Source organism: Sesamum indicum, linkage group LG9, assembly GCF_026168435.1.
Source record: "Sesamum indicum cultivar Baizhima isolate 11 linkage group LG9, ASM2616843v1, whole genome shotgun sequence".
Lineage (NCBI taxonomy): Eukaryota > Viridiplantae > Streptophyta > Magnoliopsida > Lamiales > Pedaliaceae > Sesamum > Sesamum indicum.
Genome location: NC_142665.1, coordinates 7,173,330 through 7,197,193, shown reverse-complemented (window position 1 = coordinate 7,197,193; position 23,864 = coordinate 7,173,330). Strand labels below are relative to the sequence as shown.

Here is a 23,864-nt window from a genome sequence, read left to right as displayed (position 1 = left end):
GACGCAGGGCCTAATGGATTAAACTAGTTGTCAGACGACTGTTAGAATTAAGGGGTATTAGTGATTTTCAAAACAACAACAGGGCATTTGTATTATGTGAAACCTCAGAAAAATTCATTGTAATTTATCTTATATTTTATATCAACCATAAATTTTTATAATCACGATCAAAGTAAATTGCTATGCTGGTCGTCATTGTTAGAAATTGAATTTAGGTTCGTAAAATTTTCGTACGCCTATGGTTGCTCAAAATCAATATTGCACTAAAATAGTTTCGAGTGAAATACCATAAAGATGATCCATAAATTATTGTGCTGGCAGAATATTGCGAAATTATAACTTTACTCATAATAATAAACTTTTAAATTTCATAACAAATAATCCTCAATCTAATATTATGTGAAATTGAACACTCCAATATTCCAAAACCAGATATGCATTCAAGTACAATGGGTCTTGGTTTCACATTTTTCACGTAAAGTTTCTTCACTCAAAAAGATGATCTTCTTTTTGTCAATTTCAATCCCCTCAATTTTCAACTACTCTTAGAAAAGCTTCAAAAGGGCTTTATCAATCTCACCATATCAACACACCATTATTGGAATCGACAATGAGAATAGATTGTGACAATAAATTACTCAAAGATGTTATAATTAATTTTAAATTATCATATTTATTGGTTCTGTCTGATAACAAATACGGTAGTCGCTTAATTATGTTTGGGATTAATTTTAAAGAAATATTATTTAATGCATAGTATTTCTTGGATGCCAATTGAAAATAGTCTTGAAATTTAGATTGATATAACCATATTTATTTTTAATTTTTTTAAATGTACGTACATTCATCACTTCCAAGTTTCCAACCCTAGATTCGAAACCCTAATCCCTTTTTCCCCAATCTAATATGGGCTTCTTGGGACAATTCCAGCCCAAATGGGCTTCATGATGTTGTAGCCCAAAATCAAGAATCCAATTCTTGGAGCATTGCTCCGTTGTCTCTTTGTCAGCATTAATTAGTGACAAGCCCAACTCTGGAAATTCAAAGGCTTTGTTTGGTGTTGATTTTTAAATATATACGTTTTTTTTTATTCTTGAAAAATAAAATGAGAAATATGAATATTATTGTGTGTGTGTTTTTTTGAGAAATTTAGTATATTCACTCTTATCTTTTAAATTATTATAAAACAAAAATTCGTAATATATTGGGCTGTTGGAATGAAACCAAACAAGGCCCAAGAATTTTGTTATCCAAAGATCAGCATACAGCATTAAATGTGTGCCACGTACTCTCTCTCGCCATTCTTTCCTACGATCAGAATTCAGGGGATATTTATTTCAACAGTCTTGATTGTTGCACATTGCAGAGTTTGTATCTGGAGAGAGAGAGAGAGAGAGAGAGAGAGAGAGAGGAAAAATCAAGAAACCAGAAATGGAAATGACTACCCATTCTCTCTCATATGCCAAGACCAATTCTTTCTCTCCTGGTTTTTTCCCAGCTAAATCAAGCGTTGCTGCCCAGTTTTCTGTGAATTTTCTGGGCTATAATTGCCTGCCCAGAAAGCTAAAATGCAGTGGCAGACAGTTGAGGAACTTTGGTGCTATAAGAGCTTCTGATTCTGGAAACAGTTCTGCAGATGGTTCTGTAAGATGGCTTCTTGAACCCATAGGTCAGTAAGCTATATTTCTCCTCACTAATCATACTAGTGTGTGTGTGTGTGTGTGTCAGAGAGAGAGAGATTTTTTGCTTCTAGTGTATGTTAGGCTTGATCAAGACTTGATAATGTGCCAAATGGAGAATGTAGATAGAATGGATAGAAGCCAGGAAAATTCTGGGTTCGACGGGGTTTGGATGTGCCCGTAGTGATTAGTGTATAATGTAGAGAGATTGATCAACAACAGCTATATTGATTATTTGATTGGCTGGATTTGGTTGAATCTGGTTTGCATAAAATAGTTTTTTGGTGAAAATTTTTTGATTGGAAGCTAAGAGAGTGATGCATATTTTCTTGGAAGCTTAGACGATGAATTATTTAAGTTTCATATTTAACTACTATGCGAATAATTTCACTTAATAGTTAATATTCACTCTACCTGAGGTTGGAATGTGTACGGTAAATTTAATCTCTTGGAATTAGTTTCGAATGGATGAGAAATTTAAAAAAAAAAAAAAAACAAGAGCCATTTGAAGTAATGCAAGTTGTTGAACTGAGAAATGTTGGAAAGATGAAAAGTTATTGATCCATATGTTTAGTAGTTTAGTTCGACCTATAGGGGCACTAAGGAGTCCAATTCTCGCCTCGACAAATGCCCTGTCTAGCCTTATATTCATCTTGTTCCTTTTGTTTTCTAAGCCAATGCATTCATGTCCAAGAACTCATGTCCTCGTACTTGACAGGTGATGGTGATACCAGACACATAGGTTATAAGATTGCGATGCCTAGCCCATTCGAGATAGCTTCCGTAAGTATTTGAAAATTTGAAGTTAACGTCTTCATTTCAAGAACGTTGACATTGACGCCAAAAGTTTTGACATTATTTTAGAACGTAGTAACTGTGGGACGCGTTCCTGAGAAAGCAGATATTGTGATCTCTGTGCCTACAGGTACTCAAAAATAGATTAGATTCAGAATCACAGCGCTTTTGTATTCTTGCGTTGAATCGCCGGGGGTGAATGATATAGAAATGAAATATGTTTGCTTAATGTCTTTTTTTATATTAAACTTCCATGCATGAAAGATATTTATTTTTATGTAAATTGGATTCGGATTTAATATCTTCACTGGGTATTTTAGGAATAGTAAGATCCACCATACTTCATATGAAATTTGTTTATTGGAAGGTATAAATGATAACAAGAACAAACCATATTTCTATTGGGAATATGGTAATATGGATGGATTATTGTTTCAAATAGTAGAAAGTGAAAATATGAAGTTTGGAATAAAAGCAAACATGTCTTTTTGAATCTCCATTCATGAAGTAGAAATTATTAGGTCGATTGGAGACGAGATAAGCTCTTGAGACGCGTTCCTAATGCGTGCTATTTCCACTTGTTCGCACTCAATACAGTTTCTGCTTTACATGCTCGGATACAGAAGACAGACGAGAATCTCCTGATCACAGATTTAGACAGCACAAACGGCACATTCATTGATGAAAAACGGCTCCAACCGGGAGTTGTCTCCGCTGCATCACCTGGAAATCTCGTTACATTTGGTACGGACTCACTAACTATTCCTCCCATAAAAAGTTCCATTTTATTGTGAAACTAGAAGTTATATAAGTTCCAAATTTGCAAAGTTTTTAGCATAGAACAATCATGTTCTTGCTGTCAGGAGGAAAGATGGTCTTTGGCAGAAAATACTCATCTATTTCTCTTTCGTTATCATTGTTGCTAGTACTTATTATCCTTGGACTACTACTTTGACTACGGTTAGCACCTTCTGCGATTTTGCAATATACGGTTGATAAAATGCGATTTTCTCCATAACGTGCTCGTTTCTGTGGATGTTTGTGATTGTCAGGGGACACCAATTTAGCGATATTCAGAGTCTATAAACTTAAGCAAGAGGAGTTTGCTTATGAGCCGGAGGAATCTGGTGCTATGTCGGAGGATGTGCCAAGCGAAAACTTAGAGTCGACGAGCTGATCATATGTATTATTCTTTCTTTTTCTCCTCTTCTCTCTTGGGATGGCCTGACTCAGACAACGGATGATGAATTTACCGTACAATGTTTACTTTTAAGCTATTTTTGAGCAATGCCCTTATGGGTTCTTTTCTATATGTATCGAATGTGAAAATGTCAAAATACGAGGAAGTTATGTTGGTAGTGGAATTCGTTGGGCTGACGTGAGATGATTTACACTGGTTGATGTTTATATAGTCGATGAACGCATCAAAATACAAGGACTAAATTAAGAGTCTAAGTATGGATATTGAATTTCAATGAGAAGAAATATTAAAATATTATTTTGAAATTTTTTATACTTGACTTAAGTGGAAAAACAATTTAAAGTAGAAGGTATTGTCACATAATTTTGAAATGACTGGAAAAGACGCACTTATCCGTCCCTACTCAAAAGAGAGGGGGATAAATATGCAATTCTGGAAACTAGAGAGGAGCCTGTGTAATTATGAGAAACCAAATCGTAGGGGAGCTGATTCTGATAATATTGTCAAACCCGACCCGCCACAAGAATTATACCCTAATTTTCGGTTTGAGCTCTCCCCAAATCATTATTACAAAACAAAAAGTAGAAGAAATTGGTAGTGATTTAGAGCAGAATTTCACTCTTACCTAGCTGTTTCCTTCGATTCTAGTTTCCCTCGAAGCAGCAGAAATCTTTGCCTTTTCAATTTTGAGGTACTTCTCCGCCCAATCTCAATCACACCCTGAATTTTTCTATTCCACTGTATATTTACGTTTGTGATTTTAGTAATTCTTGAAATATTGGTCTTATTCCCATTGAATTCGGTTTTGTTATTACTGATTGAGTTAGTGACTCGATTCCAGTTGCTTTGCGCTTCTCAAAGATCTGGGATTTGAGTAATTAGGCTGACTTTCTGGTTTTTTTGAGGTGTGATTGAATTGGGTTTGTGCATATGTTTTCTGGGTTTTACCCAATCTTTTATACTTGATTGAATTGTTCATTTGGTGAACTGGGATATAATTCAGTGAATTTTTCTGTTAAGAGGTTGATTACTGGAGTTTTCTGGGGTTTAATTGATATACAAGTTTAGGAAAAACATTTTATGGCATTTGAATGCCAAAGGGATACCAAAATTGGATTGAGAGACACTTCAGTAAATTGCTTGGGTAGTATTCAAAGGGAGAACGTTGATGCAGATCAACTTATTTTGACAAGCAAGAAAAAGTTCGAACCATTAGAGACTGAAAATCCTGATAGTGTTTGTGAAGCAAATTTCAAACTTGGGATCTGTTTCAGTGAACCTTTTCCAAATTCTAGCCGCTCATTGGCTGACCTTCCTCCTGCACTGATATCTGAAATCCTTAATTTCCTTGACCCGAGAGAACTTGGAATTGTGTCTTGTGTCAATACATCTCTGTATAGACTTGCCTCTGAGCACCATGTGTGGAAGGAATTCTACTATGAGAGGTGGGGCCATCCGATAACTTCAGTCAGTTTAGGGCCAGGATATCCAAATGAGAAGTCATGGAAGGAACTCTTTGTGGAGAGAGAGTTTCGGAGCAAGACATTTATGGGACGTTATAGCATCGACACACTGTATGGGCACACTGAAGCAGTTAGGACTGTTTTTGTGTTAGTCTCTAAGAAGCTAGTATTCACCTCAGGGTATGATCAGGTAGTAAGAATGTGGGACATAGAGGAAGGACTGTCAATCGCATCGTCCCGTCCTCTGGGTTGCACTATTCGTGCGGTTGCAGCCGATTCGAGGCTTCTGGTTGCTGGGGGTACAGATGGGTTCATACATGGTTGGAAGGTGGAGGACAGGAACCCTCACTTGTTTGGTCTTAGGGCATCACAAAATCAGAATATGGAATTCCGAGTTTGGGGACACGAGGGGCCTATAACATGTCTTGCATTGGATTTTAGTAAGATTTATAGTGGTTCTTGGGACATGACCATACGTATCTGGGATCGTTCTTCTCTGAAATGTTTGAAGGTCTTGGTGCACAATGACTGGGTTTGGAGCCTTGTCCCTCATGATACTACAATAGGGAGCACGGCAGGTTCAGGGGTCTACATTTGGGAAACTGATACTGGGAATCAGCTGGCTTTCAATAGTAGTGCTCATGTTGGTAATGCATATTCTTTGGCAAGAAGTCACACGGGAAAGTTTTTGTTTACTGGAGGAGAAGATGGTTCTGTACACATGTTTGAGATCACCAGGAATATTAAGTGCAATATGAGAAAGATTGCAACTTGGATTCCTCACAATGGGTCTGTTTATTCTCTTGCATTTGAGTTCCCCTGGCTGGTTTCAGCTTCCAGTGATGGAAAGATTTCACTCATTGATGTGAGAGAGTTATTGAAGACGAAAAGACATTCTTCTAATGGAAATACTTCTAAAAGTAACTACTTGGATCAAAAGAATGTAGAACCCCCACAGAGAATGCTTCATGGGTTTGGATGTAACTTGTTCTCCATTGGGATTGGTTCTGATCGAATTGTTTGTGGAGGTGAAGAAGGAGTTGTCAGGATCTGGAACTTTTCACAAGCGCTGGAGATTGAGAGGAGGGTCAGGACCTTGAGGGGTATAAGGCTTGAAAACAGGATGAGACGTCGTAGGCTCCAACCACAGCCAGGTGCTAAGGGTAGCCAGGACGAGCAATGTTCAGTTGTTGCAAATAAGAATCAGCTAAACAGCAAAAAGAGTGGGTGCAGCATAGCAAGCGTAGAGTAAGTGCGAAACTAAAGGCATAGCCGTAGATTATAGCTTCTGATTTGTTTTTACACTGTTATCTTACTGTTAAACGCTGAATCATGTATGAATCTGTAGTGTAATCGGCCTTTGTAGGTTTCTACCTCTGTCGTTTGCTAGAATGTCTAGATTCAGACGAATGTTTGAGTTGGCGATCAGCGTTCTCTCGCCCTCTTTACCATCAACAATTGTTTTTCATACAAAAGCAATGAGGTTTTGATTGTTTATAGACCTTTTATAATGCAGTCCTCTGCAATTGCGCTCAAAGAATCACGGTATAAATATATTAAATGAAATACGAGATGCAGTATCATTTTGCAGTAGAAAATCCAGAAAAGTCAAGGAACACTTGTTAGGTACTTTTCTCAATTTTGAGTTTACTATGTAAAAGTTGTAAATTGTTTCAGAACTCCAAACAGGAGAATAAAAAAAACACACACAATATCACTTGCTAGGAAATATGAGTAGCTCTGAATTTAAAACCATAAATCAAACTCTGGATATTATTCAGAGTTGCTACATCATACAAATGAAAATCAAGAAATCAACTCCAAGAAATACATAGTATGATTAAAAACAGGGTAAATTATAATGGGCTCTTTTGAAATTTATTATAATTGATATCTTATTTGAAAAATTACAAATATTCTCCTGAAATTAACGATTGTCTAACACATACCCTCTACAATCACTATTACGAGGGATTTTTTGTTAGATGATCATTAATTTTAGAAGTATTTATATTTTTTTAAACAATAAGAAATTTATAATTATGAAAAATTTCAAGAGATATCATTGTAATTTACCCTTAAAAGAAAGATGTGAATAAAACAAGTGCAAATCCAATGAGGAAATAGCTTGGGCTTCCAGGAGATTGGCTTCCACCTGCTCATCCACATTCAAAATAATTAAATTAACATGAGATAGGAAACAAAATAAAAATATTCTTTATTCAAGGGGGGTGGAATAAGAAATTTTACCTGCTGAAGGGCTTGGTGCTGAATCTGCTACTGGAACACCAATAGCTTCAGAGCATAAAATAGAAGTATTATTACAGTAACCAGAATTAAGGTAGATTAATTAATATGCGGATATAATATAACCAACGACAAAATTGTTTTTATGAAAAATTCTTAACACGAATTACATTCGAAACATAGAACAATCACACAATAAGTTTATTATACATATATTTATTATGTGAGATTGGTTATATGTAGTCCAACGTAATCCATGCTAAAATATTCTGAGATTCCAAGACATAACTCGAAAAATGCACGCACGTACCTGCACACAAGCTAACCGGAGGAGTGGTGAAACTACAAACGGAGGGCAGCTTAAGGGCCCTATTCCTGTCGATGGAGATACCAAATTGAGTAGAGTTGGCAAGCATCTTACACAGGCATATTGGTTGGTTGTTTACCAGCTCTGCCACCTCCGGGCAGCAGGCCGGGTCCGGTTTTGTCAAGTTACTCCCATAGTCCACAAAGGTTAGGCAATCGGCCATGGTCCCCAAAGACGTGAGGCAATCTGGCCCAGGAGAAGGAGCAGCCAGTGGCTCAGGGGCGGGAGACAGTGGTTGTGCTTCGATGCGTGGAAGTGCCGCCAGGAAGATGGCCGTGATAATGAGCAGGCAGGTGGTGGTGGTGGTGGTTTTGGCCGTGGTCATGGTTGTGGTTAATGTGACCATTGGTGGTGGTGGTGGTGGTGGCTATTGTTATTTGTATAGAGAGTAGTTGTGTGTTTAGCATTCTTGTAGGACTGCTAACAGATGAGAATTTATAACTGGTTTAAAGATGCATAAAAACTTATAACATATTACAAAGTGTTTATTATTAATTATTTTTTTGAAAAACAACTTTATAAAATTCAAAAACAAAATATCAAGAACTTCTAAATTCTTTTCAACAAAATAAGTTGTTCCTAATTTATTTTAAAATACAAATTTCTTCCATTTCATTCATTTTAATTACAAAATTTTTATTACTAATATAAGTTACATCACTTTACTTTATTTAAATGCTTCAAAAACTTATGCTACAACTGTTAAAAATATCTTATAAAATATATAAGCATATTTAATTGAATATTTTATATAGTATGCATTTGTGATGAAAATGATATTAAATTAAAATAAAGTGGGTGGTTGTAATTAAAGACAATTTAGATACTGTTGTTGTGTATGTTGATTTGAAACAGGTAGCATTGAGCAAAAAGTGTGGCTAACTTATAGCAGGCATTTTGAGTTGCCTATTGCATATGGCAGCAGCCCATTACCAAACTGTGTTTAATTATTGTGTTGAGTGTATATTTGAATGCATTTCCTTCTTTCACACCAGCAACCAATCCCATGCATTAATATACCAAATTTCTTTTGCAAAATTACAAGTACATCTTATCATATTCACCTCAACGATATTTACGTAAATATTTTTATTTTTAAGGTGGTGTTAATATAAATTATAATTATTATTTCGAAAAGTATGTTTGTAATTTGCTCCTAAGGAGGTGTTAATGTAAATTATAATTACGATCTTCTCAAAGAGTGTACTTATAATTTTGCAAAGAGTAGGGAGTATTCGTGTAATTTGACATAACTTTAGGAATTAATATAATTGACCCTTTTTATTAATTTTTTTCCCAAAATACTTTAGGGGAAATGATTACACAAATTAAAACATCTCATAGTGATGGGAAAAATCTTGTGTATTTGTTAAATACACTGATTTAATGGAACCGATTCATTTAAAATCGTAGGATTTCTTCATTTTTTATAATCTAATGCCTCGTTTGGTTCGTGTGATTAGATATATGATAAAATTATTTATTATGCATAGTCACACGTTTGGTTAGTATTATTAGAGCCTGATATTAATATCAGATTTAATCTTATTAATCACAATGTATGGTATTATGAATCAACCCTATTTAATTGGTATAAGTAATCTTACAAATTAAAATTATTTTTTTTTTTTACTTTAATTTGCCCTCTATCTCCTCATCTCCACTCTTTCTCCCATTTTCTCTTTCTTCTTCTCACGACTTAAGACGCTTATACCTCAAACCAAATAGCATATAATGCAAGATATGATTAATAATCATTCATTTTTCCATCTTATCTAATATTATCACGTTTAATCCCATCACACGAACCAAACGAGCCCTAATGATTCACAAAGTATTTTATTCAGGTGTATGTAAAATAATCTAAAAAATTTAATTGTTAAATGATCATTATTCTTTCAAGTGTGACTTTCTTTCTAGGTATATTAATTCATTTGCTTTATTTTAATTAGCCTTGTATGTGCAACTGAAAATCTTAACTATGTCACCCCCTACATTTTTTGCCCACAAGTCTCAACAAAAGTATGGTTGAATGGTAGGTCTTGGAATTATCTGGAAATTGAAGGCTCCATTATAAATTTATTAATCTAGATGAAGAGGGGTGATTTTTTCTTTTTTTTTTTTTTGAGTGAATCGATTATAATTACATTATAATTTTCAATTATCACCAAATGTGCGCCAAAAATACCAATGTATAATCAATCAATAACTACTATTACAGTAGACTAACAATTACTATTAAAGTAAATCAATACTGATGCATTGATGAGGCTTGAACCCATGATCTGATTTTAATCACAGGGGTTTCAGCTTCGCTAACTAAGTTTAGCCATATTGACAAATAAATAACAGATATGAAATAAGTATCCATTTATTATTAATTCCATAGGGCAAAAGTGACATGTCCACAAGAGAAACCATACCTAGTTCTATGCTTTACAAAAATTTTAAAATAATTCTAAAATTAAAAAATTCGATATATTTAACTTCAACCTATCAGACTCCAATACCAACTGACATAGGGTTTATGTGAAAATAATTATCACCCACTATATCGGCCTAGCGCCAACAAGCTAGTCAGTATTTCCGCACACTCACACAGTGTATGTTTCATGAGTATGAATGAAGATTTGCCCCCATAGTTGCATGCAATAATGCCAGAAAATACAACAATTCAAGCAAACGCAATATTTACAGGGCGAAGGTCAACAATATATTTTAGGGATAATTACACTCTCTTCCCTTAAGTTTGATGTAATTACACGTAGATTTCTTGTGCTTTGAAAACTTACATCTAGCATCTTTATGGTTTGCTTTCATCTAACAAATAAATTCTTCTATTAGTCAAAATTTACCAAATTTGCTGATATTAATAAAAAATTAAATAAAAGTACCACTCAAATAAATCTTTTTATCAATATCAGCAAATTCAATAAATTTCAACTAACGGAGGAACTTATTTGTTAGACGGAAGCAAATCTCAGGGCTACTAGATATAATTTTTCAACTATAAAGAATGTAACCATAATTACACAAAAGTTCAAGGGAGTTTTATGAATGGAAAATCTTTTTCATGCTCCATGTCTATATGCTATTTTCTTTATTTATTTTTTACCACATGTGTACTTATGAAATTAATTCTGTTTAATGTCTCTTCAATCTTTTACTTTTTTCTGAGAGGGGTAAATTGAAAAGTGGGACTTTGACAGGGGCAACACTGCAAACTATGCAATTAAGCCAACAAACTAAGCTCCAAGAAACAAAATAAAAAATAAAAGTGAAAACAGAAAAAGGACAAGTTCCTCTGTCGACTTTCAAGAAGAGTTCAAACATCGAATCAAAGACTGTCACAAGTTCGCTCAATCAATCACCCATCGGAAACCAAAACCCAACTGATCAAAGAATTTAGAAAATTTAAACAGGGAAGAGAAATAAGGAAATCAGAGCGATTGAAAATGGTTAATATTCCATTGCTGCTGATGGGCTGCGGCGAGGTGGGCCGCCAGCTTCTCCACCACATCGTCTCCTGCCGGCCCCTCCATTCCAAACAGGTTTCTTGCGTTTTTTTTCCCCATCATGCATGCACTCTGCATTTTATTCACTTCGCTATTTCTTGGGTTGCAAATGTTTCAGGGGGTGATGCTGAGAGTGGTGGGAGTGTGCGACAGTAAATCTATGGTTGCCGCACCGGATGTTTTGACCTCCCATTTGGATGATGAGTTCTTGCTGAAACTTTGCAAAGTCAAGTCCAGTGGGTCTTCGTTGCAGGAACTCGCTAATTTTGGTAATTGTTTATTTGTTTATTTGTTATTTGTTAAAATGCGGCAACGATGACCACATATGTAGTGCATAGGTATAATGGCGTGTGTTTTATGCAAAATGTAGGTGGATGCCAAGTGTTTTCTGGTCAAGAAATTGCGCGGAAAGTCATGGAATTTGCTGCTACTTTGCGAAAATTGAGTGGTAGTATATAGTTTGATCCTGTGATCTTCGCATTTATTGACTCGACTTGATCAATGGGATAAAAAAAAATTAGCCTTTGCTAATCATCACGCTTAATCTGACAGGATTGACACTTGTTGACTGCTCAGCCAGCTCTCAAACCGTTGAGTTGCTGAGTCAGGCGGTAAATTTAGATTGCTGTGTGGTGCTGGCCAACAAGAAGCCTCTTACTTCTTCATTGGTAACTGAGTCTTTTTTTTGGATTTCAGCATCTTTGTTATTTCTTTACTGCAACTTTACTTTGGAAGAAGATAAGACTGGGTGCTACTGACGTGCCACATGGTTGTCTATGATCTTCCACTATGGTGTGGCTGAATGTTGAATGAACAATGATAATATCATGCAATCTTATTGATTTTTAGCAGTAGACCCTACTGTGAGGCTATGAATTTTAACAGTTCTTTTCCTCATGATGTGCAGAATGATTATGACAAGTTGGTTTCACAGCCTCGGCGGATTAGACATGAATCAACTGTAAGTGTTTCTTGGTTGGTACTTAGTGTCAAGGTTGCAGATTGGACTGAACCATTTTTGTGTTTTTGGATAAAGTTCAACGCTGAGTAGTAGCAACTTGATAATGAATGAAGATCAAATCTCCAACTTCAGCTCGGTTCTACTTTAATAATTAAAAGCTAACAAATCTTTGTCCTGCAACATTTATGCAGCGACTATCCTTATAGTCTTTGTCGTTATCCTTGAAATTTTAAATGAACACTATATTAGGGTAATCTGGCTAATTGGATTGCCAGACAGATCACAAATTAAGCAGTATCAGCTATTCAGAAGTCCTCTTAGGCAAGCGGGTATATTATCTTCACTATTGAATTTTTTTAAGTCCTTAAAGTAAGGTGCTCTAAATGTCAGACTGCGCATATAATGTACCTGAATATATTACTTATTGCGAAAAAAGCCAATTCCTATAACAAGCTTCAGATCAAGCTTTGGCAATCAATTTCACCTAATTTTGATGAAAAGTTTATATTTCTTTATTAAAACATGTAGTTGACTAGGCATTTATATTTTAGAAGCTATCCCGTTTCATAGGCTTGTTTGCATCTGATGACTAATATTTCAATATTTGTTACCGACACATTGTACACTATATGCGAAGCTGTGAGAGCATAACTACTTTCTTTTGCATCTTCTGTGGTAGGTCGGTGCTGGTCTTCCTGTCATATCAAGTATAAATCGTATACTTTCATCAGGAGATCCGATCTTCCGCATTATTGGAAGTTTGAGTGGTATACTTTCCCCCATACATTACCTGTATAACGTGATTCTTTACTAAGCTCTAGGTTTTTCTTCAGCTTAATTGATAATCTAAAAAGAATGATGATAACTTGTCATGCTTCTGATTATTAGGTACGCTAGGCTATGTGATGAGTGAGGTTGAAGGTGGACGACCCTTTAGCGAAGTTGTCAATACTGCGAAAAGGCTTGGATACACGGAACCTGGTAACTCAATTCAGCGATCCCATGCTAGTACTAGTTCTTTGGTCAATCTTTGAATGCATCACTAGTGTACAAGATTACAAACAAAATAACAAGAACTTGATTTCTGTATTATTGAGCCAAGGTCAAATTGTCGTTTACAGTTGCTTAAGAGAAATTAACATGTTCAAGGCCAACATAAGCTAAGTTTCCTTTATGAGACTAGATTATTTTGGACAGGATCCTTTATGATTATCCACAAGGTGAGTGATAGCAGTATTCCCGTTTGTTAGAGATCGAGATTACATGTAAGCACAAACAAAATAACAAGAACTTGATTTCTGTATTATTGAGCCGAGGTCAAATTGTCGTTTACAGTTGCTAAGAGAAATTAACATGTTCAAGGCCAACATAAGCTAAGTTTCCTTTATGACTAGATTATTTTGGAAATGATCCTTTATGATTATCCGCAAGGTGAGGATAACAGTATTCCCATTTGTCAGAGGCCCACAGCCCCCCCACGGTGTTATTTCAGATTATACATTTCCTAAGAGGAAGCGAGGGGTCATTCTTGGTTATCCAAAAACAATCTTAAAAATTGAATGGGCTCTCCTCTCATCTTAGTTTCCACCTCCCAGATACATTAGATAATATGCATTTCTTGTTCATAGGCTGTGCATGGGCAATAGAGTGACTCAAATGCTGTAAAGTAGGTTATAGCCTAATTGCATATGACATTTTTACAAGAAGAAGGCACACATCTTAAATCCATCTGTTTTTCTGCTGCATTTGTGGCTTGTAGCAGGTAATTTAATCAAATCATAGCAGGGAATTATTTGTCAGGGAGGAAAACTAAGACCCAGATGATTCATTTGCTACGTGGTTTAGGAAATTATGCTTTACATGATAAAGAGGAAAAAGGAGCTTGACATATACCTTCTTTGCAAACCAAAAGGAGAGGCAGCTAACATACTCCGAACAACACTTTGAATTTCATTTGCTGATTAGACTGTATGAACTAAGAATCGTAGTAAACATGGACCGAGGAGAGGTCTATACTTCAAATTCAGAACTTAGAGGACTTATAAGAAACATTAAATGGGATAGGTTCTTTGGTTGGAGTTTTTGCATTGTACTAGTTTTCTGGCGCTCTCTTCCTTTCTTTTCCTTTTTTTGTCTATTGTTCTAACTTCAGATGTCATATTTGCTCTCAGATCCTCGAGATGATCTCAGTGGGATGGATGTAGCTAGAAAGGTCTGTACGAATTCCTCTCCATTTTGCGGAGATTTTGTTTAAAGCATCATTTTGATTTAGTTAGAGGCATGATGGCATGCACACTGCTGTGTCTTGAAAAATAGTTCTGGTATCTCCTATAGTAAAGTTTCCTGTCATAGTTCAATTCGTCAAATAACTAAGATAGAGCAACAACAATTTTGATCACTTGCATGCATCAATAGGTAACTAAGCTAAGTCTGGTTAGATTCTGGTGCCTATCAAAACATACAATGATTGTCAGTTTTATAAGTTACCTTGCAGTAGGGGCTCATGTGCATTTTTAAGTGTGTTCCTTGTTAATCTGTTTGCGGCTTAGCAAAGATTAAATAGAATGTTGTGATCACATTTGAGTGTCAGACTTTACTCTGCACTCTACAGAAAAGAAGTTGCAATATTTTTTCACAGCCATTTCAATATGCAGGACATTAACTAGAAGAAAATGAATGAAATGGTAATAATATATATATTTTTTTGGGTAAATGGTAATGATATATTATTGAGGTACTTTGTTGTTGTTTTTTTTTTTTGGATGATAGGCTCTCATCCTTGCTCGACTCCTAGGACGTCGCATCAACTTGGACAGCATTAAGGTTAGTTTGTACAGTGTGCCAAAGCTATTGCACCCTTGATCAAATAAGGTCATAAATTAGATACTTAATTCAATTTTTTCTGGAAGGTTGAAAGCTTGTATCCTGTGGAAATGGGACCTGATGTAATGTCCGTGGATGAATTTTTGTCAAATGGCCTGCCTTTGCTTGATAAGGATATTCAAAACCGGATTGATAATGCTTCTTCAAAGGGAAAGGTTCTCCGCTATGTTTGTTTGATTGAGGAGTCCAGGTATCTCATCTTTTCTTATTAGGTGTTGCAGCTGGATGAATAAATACACAAACTAACTTATAACTAGATATGTAGATATGCCTTCTATGTTTATAGTCTTGGATAGTGCTACAAAATAGAATGTTGTATCAATTAGTTCTTATAATCTACTCAGCATAGATTAGCTCGTAAAGAATCAAGTCCATTTGTCTGTGCATTGCACAGTAGTTATATGCTTGGATTACAATAAAAACTAGTTTCATCACATGACATGCCTTTTACACCTCTGCTAGGTGCGAAGTTGGCATACAAGAAGTTGCAAAAGACTCGGCTCTGGGTAGATTGAAGGGAAGCGATAATGTGGTAAGGATATTTTTGTCTATTATGCACTTTTCTATTGTCAGACCGTCATGTTGCCACATTCTTGTATATGTCTACTCTTGATATAGTTTTTTTTGTTTTTAATCTGAGCCACAAGTTAATGTAAATTATACCATTCCAGTTAACTAAAATAATGGAAATTGGGATTGCAAAATGTTGTAGAACGACGATAAATGGAAAAGCTCTAAAAGATATTATTTCCAAGCACCAAGTCATTGGGATTGACTCCCAGATTTGACCTACCTCCAGGACTCTCTATCTCCTATTTCCGCAAAAGGTTCTGAAAATGGTTTTTTCTCAAACACAATGTAGTAAAGATTAAATGGAAGATTTCTTACATGCGTAGCTCTTGTTTGCGTGATGTGTTCTGTATTTGGTTATATTTGCGACAATAAAGTTCTATTGACGTAACTTGATTTTATTTTCTTTTCGTGAAAAAGGATTATACTGAATCCAGCCATAATAAATCCAGAAACACTTCTTTTTCATTATAATTGTCTCTTGCTAAATTTATTACTATTAGTAGTCTAGAATTAATGATTATTTGCTCTCCAAAATCCTTACTAGTATGGAAACCATTCTGAATACATCGGTAATGTACTTTATTCCAGCTCGAGATATATAGCCGCTGCTATAGTAAACAACCACTGGTTATTCAAGGTGCTGGGGCAGGCAATGATACTACAGCTGCTGGTGTCCTTGCCGACATCCTCGATATACAGGACCTTTTCCGACACTGAACTCTCTGGCTTGGTTAGTCAAACTCAAAGGGCAAGATTATTAGGTGAGAACTGAACACTCTGGTTTAACTTTCCAGAAAACTATGATGTTACATGAGAGGATGTAATATTAGAGCTCAACAACATGACTATGAGCTGTCACCAGATGAGGATCCAACGGAGCAAGTCCATGTGGTCGGACTGCATAATCAGATGGATTAATGTGGACAACGTCAAATTATCTCGGATGCATCTGCTTAGAGAGGGAGTTAAGACAGTATCCTTTTTCTTTTGTCCTTGTGAAACTACAACTTCTATGTTTAGGTTCTAGTTTCATAGTACCATAGTGCCTTGGCATAGACGTAGTATTTTAAAACTTGCTTGATTCCATCCATCACTTACCTTTATTACATCATACTATTCATATCCATCATCAATTCTTATATCAGAATATGATAATATTATAAAATGAAATACTACTATCATTCATTCGTGATTTAATGATTTACATCCAGTAAAGGTTATTCTCCTCATTAACAGTATCGAACCTCTTATTTTTAGTTAAAATTTGGGATAATTATATTTATACCCCTCATTTGTCCTCTATTTATATAAATCATTCTTTCTTTTTTGCCGCAATTATAGAAACTATTCCTGACAACAACAAAAAAAGGAATAGTTTGTGTAATAATGTTGACGTTTCTATAAGTTTGTGTAATTTTAAAAAGGTAGGGGTGATTTTGTATAAATGATGTTGATATTTCTAGTAAGTGTATGTGAAAGAGGAGTAGTTTATATAAATAGATTATAGATTATGGAGTGTAGATGTAATTATCCTCAAACTTTTCTTTGCTCCTATTGAAACAATAATAAATAATATTTAGTTATTGAGAATAAAGATAGTTTGAGTTATAAGAATGTGATCTTTTGCTTCATTTTATGTGGGAAAAAATGTCAAACTTTCATTTATATTTATTATCCAAAATGTGAAAGGGGTGAATGAAAATAAAAGAAATAAAGCTTGAAAAATAATAATAATTTTGGTGATTATATAATAAATTACAAAAATATATATTTTTTTATAGGCAAGTAAAGGTACTGCTTTTTAGATAAAAATCATTTTGGAGGATTATAATAAAGTAAATATTAAATAAGACTAACACAAGTCTCGATCACATGCGCCACAATAATAAGGGACCTACATTTGCAACCGCATATCTCAAGCATCAGGGGCAATGCGGATTTTCTGGGGAACAATTTCAGCCGCTCGATCAAAATCAATGGTTAAAAGGCCCGCGTCCACTGAGGTCCATTGGTATACACGTGACACCCACTCACTTTCTCCCTCTCTTTCTCTGTGTTCCTTGTGCAATCCCGTCGCTCTGCTCGAAACGCCGTCGTAACAGCTGTTTCAAACAAATCATGCAGAAACCCTAGAATTTCAAATTCGGCCCAATTTCTCGTAGACTGAAGAATATTGTTGCTTTTCTCGTATTGAGCTTGGATCACTGGTATCTGTCTCTGGTGTCATGTACGGTTTATTCAAACTACATATGTTTTGAGTTGTACGTTTACAGAATTCTTTTTAATAATTACTGTGGTGATGAGCTGTCTAGTTGGTAAAAAACGATTTTATAGTGCTTGAGAAGGTTTCTTATTTCAACATAATTTGTTTGCAGTTGTGGGTCAGGAGGAGTTTGATTAATGAGAATATCCAAGTCAGAGACATCTGTAAGCTGGAGAATTTGCAGGTTTGAAGTTTCTAAGTAGCAGTCTGGAAGTCAGGAATTAATGGCGGTCTTAAGAGTTCAAAAATATTCAAAGTAAGTTTACGGCTATGGAGTTACCTGGGTCTCCGAGAGCTAGATAGGTGGGGTAGTTTTTTAATGTTTGTGTTTTATGAAACAGCGATTATGCGAGTGTAATTCCAACCATGTGATTTTGATGTGTATGAAGTGTTGAATTCCATGCAGATTTAGGTGACGTGAAGCTGTGAAAAAGGTGTAAAAAGATGCAGTATGCTTATGATGTTGTGCAGGTGATAAAATTTTGTGATAGTGGGATAAAATGGTTCCTATATAGACATTGAACTGATTGATATGGAGGAGAGGAACCTGGTGCAACGTGGGGGAATCACAGATGATGGTGATGATGATTCTAACTATAGTGGAGAAATGGATGCTCTTGGACACTCTCTGGTTCAGGATGAGGATGGGATTTTTGCTGAGCCGCATGTGGGAATGGAATTTGATTCTGAAGATGCGGCTAAGATGTTTTATGAAGACTATGCTAGACATGTGGGGTTTAGCACTAGAGTAAACTTTAATCGGTCAAAGGCTGATAGGATGGCAACCTCCCGGGAATTTTTGTGTTCTGGGGATGGGTTGAAAAAAAGAGCTGGTGAGAGCTGTCGAGCCATGCTTAGAGTCGAGTCAAAGTGTGAAAACAAATGGGTTGTGACAAAATTTGTGAAGGAGCATAGTCACACCATTGTAAGTCATAGTAAGGTGCATCACCTCAGGCCTAAGAGGTATTTTGCTGCCACAACAGAGAATGTGCCTGAAACTTTCCATGGTGTGGATATAGTTCCCAGTGGCACGATGTATGTCTCTGTGGACGGAAACAGTGTCCCAGCAGAAATGAACCATGTGGGGAAAAATATGCCTGCTTCACGGTTAAATCAGTCAGTTAAAAATATTAGTGCATTAGGCTATACAGAGGGATATTCGAGTCGGAGAACATTAGGTCGGGATGCGCAGAATCTCCTTGACTATTTTAAGAAAATGCAGGCTGAGAACCCTGGATTTTACTATGCTATACAACTCGATGACGAGAATCGCATGGCTAATGCATTTTGGGCAGATGCTAGGTCAAGGACAGCTTACAGTCATTTCGGAGATGCTGTTACTCTTGAAACAACATACAGAACAAATCGATATACTGTGCCATTTGCTCCATTCACAGGGGTGAACCATCATGGTCAGATAATTTTATTTGGTTGTGCACTACTTCTGGATGAATCCGAAGCTACATTTGTGTGGCTATTTAAGACATTTCTGGCTGCAATGAATGACCGTGCCCCTGTCTCTCTGACCACAGATAAGGACAGAGCCATACAGGCTGCAGTTACACAGGTGTTTCCAGAAGCCCGCCATTGTGTAAACAAGTGGCACGTACTAAGAGAAGGTGAAGAAAAAATGGCTCATGTATGTCTTGCTCATCCTCATTTCCAGGCTGAGCTCTGTAACTGCATTAACATGACCAAGACCATTGAGGAATTTGAATCATTTTGGACCTCTATCCTTGACAAGTATGACCTGAAGAGAAATGATTGGCTTCACTCAATATATGATGCCCGGAGGCAATGGGTGCCTGTTTATTTTCGAGACTCTTTTTTTGCTGCCGTAACTCCCAGTCTGGGATTTGAGAGCTCATTTTTTGATGGCTATGTAAATCAACAAACTACTCTGCCAATGTTCTTTAGGCAATATGAAAGAGCTTTAGAGAATTCATTTGAGAGGGAAGTAGAAGCTGATTTTGATACAATATGCACCACCCCAGTGCTGCGGACACCTTCTCCTATGGAGAAACAGGCTGCTAACTTGTATACAAAGAGAATATTCTCAAAATTTCAGGAGGAGTTAGTTGAGACATTTGTATATACTGCAAATAGAGTTGATGGAGATGGGCACAACAGCACATACAGAGTTGCAAAATTTGAAGATGACCACAAAGCCTATTTTGTGTCACTTAATATTGCTGAAATGAAAGCAAATTGTAGCTGTAAGATGTTTGAGTACTCTGGCATCCTATGTAGACATGTTTTGACAGTTTTTACTGTAACTAATGTACTTACCTTGCCATCCCATTACATCTTAAAGCGGTGGACAAGAAATGCCAAAACCATGGTTGTAGCTGATGAACACAGTGAGATACAGGTTCATGAATCTCTGACAACAAGATATAACAATTTATGCAAGGAAGCAATCAGATTTGCTGAGGAAGGGGCTATAGCATCAGAGACATACATTTCAGCACTTGTTAGTCTTAGAGAAGTGGGGAAGAAGGTTGCTGGTGTTAAAAAAAGTGTAGCAAGAGTTGCACCATCTAGCTCACAGGTTAGTGGAATTGGTTATGATGATCGGAGACCATCCATTGTGAAACCAGAAATGACTCCTTTGCTGTGGCCACAACAAGATGAAATAGTACGACGCTTTAATCTTAATGATGCTGGTGTTCCTGGTCAACCTATTTCCAATTCCAATGTCCCACGTGTGGGCTCTCTTAAGCGTGATGTTGGCCACACCGATAACATGGTAGTAGGAATCATGATTAAATATTTGTACAAATGTATTATCTCTTCGCAGGAAGAAAAAAAAGAAAAAATAGAACTCTTGTTTAACTTTATTTTTGTTTGTTAGGTGGTTCTTCCTTGTCTTAAGTCAATGACTTGGGTAATGGAGAATAAGAACTCGACTCCAGCTGATAGGGTAGCTGTAATTAATCTGAAGGTACTTGTTCCACATTATATAACTTGATGCTAAATAGATCGGTTTGCTTGTCAAATACAATTTCAACTATTCTGTTTGCGTTTTGTTTATGCTTTCCTCTTTCTTTTTCTTATTTTCTCCTTTTTTTTATAAATTCAAATTTTATTGAGCGGAAGGAGAATTACAGAAATGTAATACATGAATCACACACAATTATATCATTCCGGTTTAATATTAGAAACAATAGTAAAAACAAAGGTCTAGTGGACCATCTATGCATAATCTATCACTTACCTAAATGGGCATGGGCAAATCTTGTCCTCTAAGTGCTTGTAAATTATCAAATTTGGTAACCGACAGAAGTCCTTTGAATGAAAAGAAGTCCATGTTTGAGTAGTCACTAGTTTCAGCTTTACTTCTATTATCCAGTTTCCTGATTTGCCGTGTCTCTGCACTAAATTTTAGCTGAAGAAAAACTAATCTGATATTACCCTTGACAAATTTTAAGGACCGCAATCTTTTTTCATGTTGATGTTACTGTACGAACCGTTGACTTTTGATTTTTCTTCATGATTTTTTGAGTCAATACTTGGCAGCCGATGCTCCCAAACTTGGATAAAGAGTTGAATTTATATTTGCTTTAAATGTACCCTCTCTTTTTGCTGCCTGTGCAGTTACAAGACTATGCCAGAACTCCTGCAGGAGAATCAGAGGTCAAATTTTCACTGTCAAGTGTCACACTGGAGCCCATGTTGAGGTCTATGGCCTATATCAGTGAACAGCTCTCCACCCCTGCCAATAAGGTTGCTGTCATCAATCTGAAGGTTTGTGGTTCTGGATTTTATCCCCAATTTGGATGAAATATCTTTTCTCTTATATGCCAAAATTTAACTTACAATGATGGCTCACCATGACACTGAATGGGCAAAGAGGAATTGGCCCCTAATATAATCTGACACACTTGAGTTGAATACTTCTAATCATTCATTTGCCTAGTGGACAAAAGCTTTCCAGATTAGTACATCAATTTCCCTTTGCGTAGAAATTTGGCATTCAGAAGAGTGGGGTGGGGATGGCATGTTTCTTTTACCAGTTTATCTTATTCATATTCCTACGTAAAAAATTGGTTCTTATTATCATCATATGAGTAGGGCCTGTCGATTTTGAGTTCCTGAGAAAATCTGTTTATCAGTGATTGTCATAAGATGAAACTTTGAAACATTAATAAACGCATACACCAACAGCTGTCTACCATCACCCCTCAGCTGGCAATTCACAATCATATTACAAAATTACTTTTTTTTTGGTGTGTGTTTTTTAACTTTTACTGCAATAGCCGCTGTGTTGATAACTTGATATAATATGCTCCCATTCAGCTTCAAGACACAGAGACGACTTCTGGAGAGTCAGAGGTGAAATTTCAGGTGTCCAGGGATACTTTAGGTGCCATGTTGAGATCAATGGCATACATACGGGAGCAGCTGTCAAATACAGTAAGGATTTGTTGCCTGCTAGCAATACATTATTTATTTTGTGAAAATACATATCCTTATTTATCTTTCTCATCATACTTCGCTGTAGCTTCTGGTGCTAGTTCTATTTTCTGTTGGATAAGTGTGAATAGACAGCAATTTGGGCTATTTGTTAACTATTGTCATATCGCGCTATAGTAATAAGCTGCAGCTAATATGCTACTGGTCTCAAGAATTTAAGATTTATGGCACAGGCATATAAGCAAAGTTTTTCAGTTATCCAAAAATCTCTGTAGCTATTATTGTATTTCTTTCTCTGATCTCACTTTTGCTATTTCTCAAGGTCAATTCAACATTTAGCTTGGATATGCAATAAGGCATTTATTTTGCTCATCATGTTGGAAATAATTATTATATATCTGGTTTCACTTTAGACTTACAGCGTGTGAATATAAAATAATAGTCAATCCGGTGCCTCTCCTAATTTATTTGTTACTAAATATAAAAGCGTAAACCAAAAAAGGGTCAATCTATCATTGATTAGCAAATTGATTCTGATTGCATAAATGTAATCACCAAGCGTGCAGCGCATGTAACATGCATTGCTTGTTTATTCAAATTTGTTGGCTCTTCAGCATTCTATTCTTGAGTTTGTATTCCATCTTACGTTTCTTTCTCTGCAATTGCTAGCAAATACAATATCATATGATTACGTTATGTCTAAAAACCTGGTTTGTACTTTATGAGTCAAAGCAGCATTTTGTGATATTTCAGTATGCTACTGAGATTGGGAATACATGCATCATTTGTGATTGATAAGAATGTCTGCATTATCTCAGTCTTCTTTCTTTATTTTCCTAAATTGTTGTTCGATTTCTTTTATTATATTACATCTCCGGATTGGATAGATTTCAAGTATTGGTTAAACCATAAATTTGTCTATAAAGAACACCTAGCATAATCCTGAACTTGTGGAGTAAAGGATATAAATGCCATTGTGTTTGTGTCGCCTCATTGTATGATCCTTAATTCTGACAATGACATTCTTGTCATGGCAGGTTGAGCCCAGACAAGATAACCCAACAAAAAGGCTGCGAAAGTAGATACTTTCTTACTTCTTACACACACACCAAAGCTGAGGTAGTAGAAATTGGATTCTACTTCCTCATTGAACATTCGCCACCTAGTTATATCTGGGATCTCAGGTCTTCAAGCAAGCTAGTCGTTTTCGTCTCCCAATCTAATCGCATTCACCGTCCTGTCTGTAAATGTAACTTCTCTTTAAACAGGGCAGAGTTCTTCTCCCTGAAGGTCCAGGTTGTAAGAATATTAGATGAAATCGTTGTACATGTATTTAGTCGGTTTTGTAGGAAATAGTAAAGGGTGAGTCTTGTCTTGTTCATGATATTTTATACCAGAGTGAGTAGCTGCACATAAATGATTCTATGAAAATGGGATTTTGTGAGTGCAATTTTTGCTTATATTCAAACTAGAAACTTCACCAAATCTGATCGGTCATTAC

The 23,864-nt window shown here is 36.0% G+C and overlaps 5 protein-coding genes across 10 annotated transcripts; 4 read left to right on the top strand and 1 right to left on the bottom strand.

Annotated features, from left to right (window-relative positions):
* The first annotated feature begins 1,313 nt into the window (after positions 1-1,313).
* On the top strand, positions 1,314-3,838 carry LOC105170974 (SMAD/FHA domain-containing protein). 2 transcript variants are annotated; one of them, XM_011091950.3, is made up of 5 exons: positions 1,318-1,669; positions 2,398-2,462; positions 2,544-2,604; positions 3,072-3,218; positions 3,527-3,838. In XM_011091950.3, the coding sequence occupies exons 1-5, from the start codon at positions 1,432-1,434 to the stop codon at positions 3,649-3,651; spliced, it is 636 nt and encodes a 211-aa protein (XP_011090252.1). In that variant the 5' UTR covers positions 1,318-1,431; the 3' UTR covers positions 3,652-3,838. The 2 variants fall into 2 exon arrangements, with proteins under 2 accessions (XP_011090253.1, XP_011090252.1); XM_011091951.3 differs by lacking the exons at positions 2,398-2,462; positions 2,544-2,604 and having other exon boundaries at positions 1,314-1,669.
* A 283-nt stretch (positions 3,839-4,121) lies between these two features.
* On the top strand, positions 4,122-6,637 carry FBX2 (F-box protein 2). The gene is given in 2 exon segments (XM_011091949.3): positions 4,122-6,366; positions 6,369-6,637. Coding segments are annotated over 2 exon segments (1,653 nt in total). The 5' UTR covers positions 4,122-4,755; the 3' UTR covers positions 6,411-6,637.
* LOC105171150 (non-specific lipid transfer protein GPI-anchored 2) lies at positions 6,520-8,170 on the bottom strand. The gene is made up of 3 exons (XM_011092176.3): positions 7,696-8,170; positions 7,389-7,433; positions 6,520-7,293 (listed from the first exon to the last, which is right to left on the bottom strand). Exons 1-3 carry the CDS (start codon positions 8,096-8,098, stop codon positions 7,217-7,219), a joined length of 525 nt encoding a protein of 174 aa, XP_011090478.1. The 5' UTR covers positions 8,099-8,170; the 3' UTR covers positions 6,520-7,216.
* Positions 8,171-11,016: 2,846 nt separating this feature from the next.
* LOC105170972 (Glyceraldehyde-3-phosphate dehydrogenase-like family protein) lies at positions 11,017-16,922 on the top strand. Its single transcript, XM_011091947.3, has 13 exons — positions 11,017-11,303; positions 11,386-11,536; positions 11,638-11,715; positions 11,820-11,935; positions 12,175-12,228; positions 12,908-12,995; positions 13,117-13,209; positions 14,400-14,440; positions 14,998-15,051; positions 15,138-15,301; positions 15,574-15,643; positions 16,273-16,445; positions 16,547-16,922. Exons 1-12 carry the CDS (start codon positions 11,208-11,210, stop codon positions 16,399-16,401), a joined length of 1,134 nt encoding a protein of 377 aa, XP_011090249.1. The 5' UTR covers positions 11,017-11,207; the 3' UTR covers positions 16,402-16,445; positions 16,547-16,922.
* Positions 16,923-17,556: 634 nt separating this feature from the next.
* Positions 17,557-23,586, top strand: LOC105170969 (protein FAR1-RELATED SEQUENCE 3). Of its 5 annotated transcripts, none has more exons than XM_088884850.1 (8): positions 17,557-17,695; positions 17,809-17,911; positions 18,060-18,250; positions 18,354-20,696; positions 20,802-20,891; positions 21,545-21,694; positions 22,247-22,363; positions 23,401-23,586. In XM_088884850.1, the coding sequence occupies exons 4-8, from the start codon at positions 18,480-18,482 to the stop codon at positions 23,443-23,445; spliced, it is 2,619 nt and encodes an 872-aa protein (XP_088740976.1). In that variant the 5' UTR covers positions 17,557-17,695; positions 17,809-17,911; positions 18,060-18,250; positions 18,354-18,479; the 3' UTR covers positions 23,446-23,586. The 5 variants fall into 5 exon arrangements, with proteins under 5 accessions (XP_088740976.1, XP_088740977.1, XP_011090246.1 ...); XM_088884851.1 differs by having other exon boundaries at positions 17,809-17,945; XM_011091944.3 differs by lacking the exon at positions 17,557-17,695 and having other exon boundaries at positions 17,704-17,891.
* Positions 23,587-23,864: the final 278 nt, after the last annotated feature.